General features: G+C 38.6%; 1 protein-coding gene across 1 annotated transcript; it reads right to left on the reverse strand.

Moving 5' to 3' along the window:
- Positions 1-1,194: 1,194 nt before the first annotated feature.
- Positions 1,195-5,017, reverse strand: LOC141838544 (monothiol glutaredoxin-S11-like). The gene is made up of 3 exons (XM_074726050.1): positions 4,792-5,017; positions 4,345-4,419; positions 1,195-2,599 (listed from the first exon to the last, which is right to left on the reverse strand). Exons 1-3 carry the CDS (start codon positions 4,972-4,974, stop codon positions 1,358-1,360), a joined length of 1,500 nt encoding a protein of 499 aa, XP_074582151.1. The 5' UTR covers positions 4,975-5,017; the 3' UTR covers positions 1,195-1,357.
- Between the last annotated feature and the right edge of the window lie 983 nt (positions 5,018-6,000).

Here is a 6,000-nt window from a genome sequence, read left to right on the forward strand (position 1 = left end):
TTTTTCTTCATAGTTTCTCCCAAAATGGGTGGAAAGACAAAGAAACTCCTTCAGCAAATGTGGACTGCTCAAGAAACACTCTTGATCAATGATCGATCATTACATTTTCCATCTCCTCTCTTCTAAGAAAAATGGGGGAAATATGTGTCCACCTTCCCTCCTCTTTTTTTCTGCCTTTTTTCTTCCCGTTTTCTATACCTCGTCAATGTTCTTAAAAATGGACCTGTAATCGAATCGGTCAAGGGACCAAGGTTTATTTGTCCAATCACTGTTACCAGGTTGGTCAAAAATTTTGTAGAATGAAAAGGAATCACTCAACTTGCTCGATTCACTCAGTTTTTATACGGTTGGCAGTTTTTATTTTACTTTTCACTTTCAGGTTCCAACCTTAATTATCTTGCTGTTGTTGTTTGATTCTAATAACATTGGTAGACAGTGGAAATCTCCTTTGCCAACATAACATCTTTAATCTTTTGGTGGATCGTATGTCCATATGTTGTGTTTCTTTAAGCTAAATTGCACATTTTGTGGAGAACTTTGTTGCCTATAACCATTTGAAGATGAAACAGAAACAAATGCTTCATGTTTGCACTCTCTACTTGCAACCTACAACTAATAAAACTGGTGTTTGGAGGGTGGATAGTGGATTTTACAGACAAATGTAGACAAAGGAAGGAGGGGCTTAGAAAAACCCTGTTGGTTGTGAGTGAGCTACTACTCCCTACTATTGCAGATAACATTACGCTGTCAATAATATTGGTGAAGTTGATTTTCTCTTACTTGAAATATTCATGAACATCTTTGCAGATTCATCAAGCTACTCCGGCCACCGAGAATACTAAAGACAGTCGAGCAGATGACGCAAACATCTTTGCTAAACTGGCATTTGTTAAACAGAACTATAATCAATCATAAAAAAACTGATAAAACATGCTATTTAATAAAGAAGAAATTCAACTTACAGATAATTGTAATCGGACAAACAAATCAATGGAGGATATTAATCTAGGCATTAAAATACTTGATTGCCAAATAATCATTTGAAGCCCGTAAGCTCAGATGCACCCCATCACCAAACAAGATTTGTCAAGCAAGATACACAGAATCGAAACTATTTGTATATAGATGTACCATCAGTTTCAACTAAAAAGTTCTTTAACTTAAAAGGTTAAACTAATGAGAATCATAAATCCATGAGGAAAATATCAAGAAAACTGAAGGTATTGCAGATGAACTGGCAGCATATGGTATCAAGGGGGTAACAAACAACACAAGGGTACGATACACATCAAGTGGATCGGAATTAGGACCACAAAGGGAAACATGATTAACTGGTACTACAACCATAGCATTAACATCACTCTGAAAGAGTCGACTTGAGCTCCCCACTGCTCTGCAATTCCATCACAATATCACATCCTCCAATCAACTCACCCTTGTAGTAAAGCTGAGGATAGGTTGGCCAGTTAGAATAGGTCTTCAATCCCTGTCTTACTTCTTCATCAGAAAGGATATCAAAGGACCCAAAACTGATTCCTTCTTTCTGAAGGGCATTAACAACTTTTGAGCTGAAACCACAGCGCGGTGCGTCAGGCGTTCCCTTCATGAAAAGCATCACTGGTGACGAGGTAATGGTGTTTTTCAGCCTATCCTCAAGGGTAACCTTTGGAACCACTCCTTTTTCAGCTAAAACCCTCTTCAACTCCCCACTCTTTTGCATCTCCAACACAATATCGGATCCTCCAATCAGTTCGCCTCCTATATATAGTTGTGGATAGCTTGACCAATTAGAGAAAACTTTAAGACCCTGCCTCACTTCATCGTCAGATAAAATATCAAAGCTATCAAAAGCCACCTTCTCTTGCTGAAGAATTTCGACAACCTTGTGACTGAACCCACACTTTGGTTCCTCTGGTTTCCCTTTCATGAATAATATAACAGGGCTTGAGTTTACAAGAGTTTGAAGCCGAGAAGCAACTTCGGCACTAAGGCCTGTGGATTCAGAAATGTCACCACTTTTTTCTAGAATAGGACTTTCTGGATTTTTTGCAATTTTGGTTTCGTTTGAAATGATAGGAATTCCATGGTCCTTGAACACATCTTTCAATTCACCACTTTCATGCATGGAAACTACAATATCACACCCGCCAAGAAGATCACTCTTGCAAAAGAGCTGAGGGAAAGTAGGCCAATTGGAAAACTTCTTCATTCCTTCACGTACCTCATTGTCCAAAAGAATGTCAAAGCTTCCGAATTCAACTCCCTCATTCTTCAATATATTAACCACCTTTCGACTGAATCCACACTTAGGTTGCTCTGGACTTCCTTTCATGAATAAGAAAACAGGGTATGAGTCGACAAGCTGCTGTAGACGCTTTCTCAGTTCATCACTGAGGTCAGAGTTCATTTCTTCACTTTTGGAAGAGACACTTTGTGTTGCCATGTCTCTCACAACTTCCAGAACTGCAGGGCCAGCAGCGATCCCTAGACTTGCAGGTGAAGCAGATTCTACAGAGCTAGCAGGTCCAACAAGTTTTGCAACCTTGTTAGCTAAAACAGTTGGGTTTGCCCCCTCAAGTGTATCAATACTTTTACCATCCTGACGAAATGAAATAAAACTAAATATTAATATCCGGAAAATGGAAGCTAAAGAATAAATTTTTGTCCTAATCAATCAAATCTTCCACTCGAATTTTATGGCATGATTAGTTTGTAAACCAAACAAATATCTCAAACTAACACCAAGCACTTAATGCCTTATGTGAGATTGCACCTATAGCACAATACCCCCACAAAATGGAGTTTAAGTATTTTCTATGTCCACTTGTTACCTGAAACAGAAATGACCCATAGATTAATAAAAATATAAAGACACTCAAAGAAAATGTCAGAAGGATTAAAATATTAGTGATCATGTTGAATTATCTTCAAAAGATTTGATAGTTGGACTGAAATTGATGATGATCTTAAAAAGAGACTTTGAATGTGAAATTGAAGATGATCTTCAAAATAGAAATATGAACTGATTTTCAAATGAGTAAAATCTTCTTTCTTAACCTCAAATCAAAGAAATTGTAGGATTCTAAAAGTTTGTGATTATGAATAGACAAAATGCAAAGGGCCGTAGAGAAAATAGATAGAAAGGTAGGTTTCCAGTATCTGAGAAGGTAGATAGGAAGGGATACTGATGAAATTTGATATTACTTTTGAAAGATCTGGTTTTACCTCTGGTATGTAATGCTCTCTAATTCTACTTGATGAAGAGATGAAACTAGAAGATAGACAAACACTAATCAATCTTTTGAAGTTGCAACTGACGGAGTGAGTGTCCAAGTCTACACTGAGAGATGGGAAAATGTCAGGAGAAGATTAAGTTTTTGATAATTTTACACAGAGATATAAAGATGGTGTCAGGAGAAACTAAGAGTGAACAAAATTTAACCATTACACTGACAGGAAGTACATGTTGGACGAAACAAACTAACTAACAACATATTACACAATGTACAGAAGATAAGTGAATCATGAAAAAATTGATGTTTGAGCAGAAGCTTAGGGGCATGGAATTAATTACAAGAGATGGGAGGGGAGCCGTCAAGTGCAGCAGTACCCCTCAATCAATTTTTTATATTCTCAACCAGAAGAGAGGAGGAAATAGACAGGAGAAAGTGGTAAGATGAATGAAGAAATGGGAGGTTGTGTCCTCATATCAAAGTTCTGACTCCTAAAACAATTGAAGAAGATAACCTAATTCTACACTACATATATATGGGACTCAGGGACAACCAGACACCCAATCAGTAAATACCTCATGTGGCCTTAAGCCTATAACATAAGTAATTAAATTCCTCATTAACTCTAAAATGTAAAAAAACCTAGTGAAGAAAACTTACTGCAATCTACCGAATATTACGGCCTTCCAGCCTTTTAGAGTAAATTATAAATAAAGTTAACTCAATGCCAGAATTATTTCTACTGCACAATAACGTTCAGTATTTTCACCAAGAATTTAATCATAGCACTAACCAATTACCTGTTTGACAAAAAAAATCTTTGCCATGATACTTTTGAATATGAAGTAACAATTAAATGAAATAACAATCTGAACATTATTGTCAGACTAGTGCCTTCCAGTACAATACTTTTATAGGTTAGATCTGACTAAAAATCTTGTTATAATCTTTCCAACAGTATGCAAACTCTTATCCAACTAACCCCTACTACAGGAAACTTATTTCAAATTAAGGTACCATCAAAATATCTTTACAGTAGTCAAGGTCACAATGTAGAAATCATCCATCTTTGTGCACCTTCAAAACAAGAAATAGCTGGGAAAGAACTAACCTTGCAGAATACAAAATAAGGAACAGCTGAAATTGCATAAGTCTCAGAAATATCTGGGTGCTCTTCAGCTTCAACCTAAAAGGATACTAGCTTATAAGATCAAATAACAATGGAAAAAATGCAAACACAAAGTTCCAAGGCAAACATTGTGATGCATGCGAACAAGAAAAAAACATACCAAAACTAATGAAACAAAATAAATAAAACAAGTATGCATTCTCATTGAAACTAATTAGATACTAAAAGACTCAAGTTTTTTGAATAAATTAAAAGCCTTTGGATGTTGGAGGTCCCTCAAAATGATAATCTTTTTTCCTTTTCCCTTTTCTCTTACTTCCTATCTCACGGTTACGCGGGCTCCTATCAAACCCTAAGTTGGATCAGATCAAAGAAATATCCTTTCACAGAAAACCGAAAGAGAAAATGGTAGAAAAGCAGGCTACCGACCCTAAGGAAGAGCGCGTGAGGGAAGTCCGTGGCGAGATGGCCGAATACTTGATCCATCTGCTTCGATGCCTCGCACCAAAACGCCCAGAAGTGAACGACCACCTCCGACGCCCCGCGGAGCGCTTCATCGAGCTCCGCCTTTGAACCAACGTCCTTAACCACGCCGCCTCCGCCGCCACCCATCCTCTCCTCTTTCTCCTGCGGACCCAAATCGATCGGAAATGGTAATGAAGTTGAAGCCTGTGGCTCGATTTTAAGATTCTTGCGGCATAAAAGCAGTAACAACCGTTATAATGATATCGGGGGAACAATTAAATAAAACATGACATAAAGTTCCCGTTATATTTATCATAACAGGCGTCACCACTCTTATCTGCACGACTGTCCACAGTCCACACTGGCGAATGCCGAATCTACTTAAATCGTTAAAAAATGGGAAAAAATCAAATAGTTTTTCTTAATTTTTAATTATAAAAAAGTTTTTTTATATATTTTTTTTGCTCTTGCTGTAATCCAGATTCTACATAGCTTTTTAAATAAAATTCAAATTCTAAACGAAAAATAAAAACCTGTAATTACATTAGAAGAAATATAAAAATCAAATTTGTTATTTAAATATAAACACACAATTTTTTGCTGCAAAAAAAAAATGAAAAGCACAATTAGGGTTTCATTCATGCGGCTTCAAGCGTAATTTTATGCTATGTTTACTTGATAGTGCGGATGAGGAAAGGAAAGGAATCCCTAGGGAAAATAAATCCCTAGGGAGGGAAAGGAAATCCCTCGCCGCAGCTCGTTGCAGGGAGAGTAAACGGAGGATGCTCGGTCGACAGACGTCGACCTGTTCGTGAGAAATCACATCGCTGCCAGGAGCAGCAGTCCGCAGGGAGATGGGGAAATTGGACGGCAGAACCCATGAGGTGTCCGGGAATGGCTCGCAGAAGGTGTCGTGAAGGTCGCCGGGGACGCTGAGGAGGAGAACCTTGTCGTTGAGGAGGGCGTAGAGGAAGGCAGAGACGAGGGCGATGAGTCGATTTCCGAGGCCACCGGCTTGGAGCCACACCACATAATTGCACTCGGAGTTTCCGCCGCCGGCGCCGGCGTTGAGGTGTTGGAGGCTCCGGTTGAAGAGCTCGGTGTTGGGGCCGCACTTCTTGTGGAGAGCTTCGTAGCTCCGGAGCTTCCGGAGGAGGTAAGAGGAAGGGGTGT

The sequence above is a fragment of the Curcuma longa genome, chromosome 11 (genome assembly GCF_044706935.1).
Source record: "Curcuma longa cultivar G26 ecotype Majalengka, Jawa Barat chromosome 11, ITB_CL_G26_1.1, whole genome shotgun sequence".
Lineage (NCBI taxonomy): Eukaryota > Viridiplantae > Streptophyta > Magnoliopsida > Zingiberales > Zingiberaceae > Curcuma > Curcuma longa.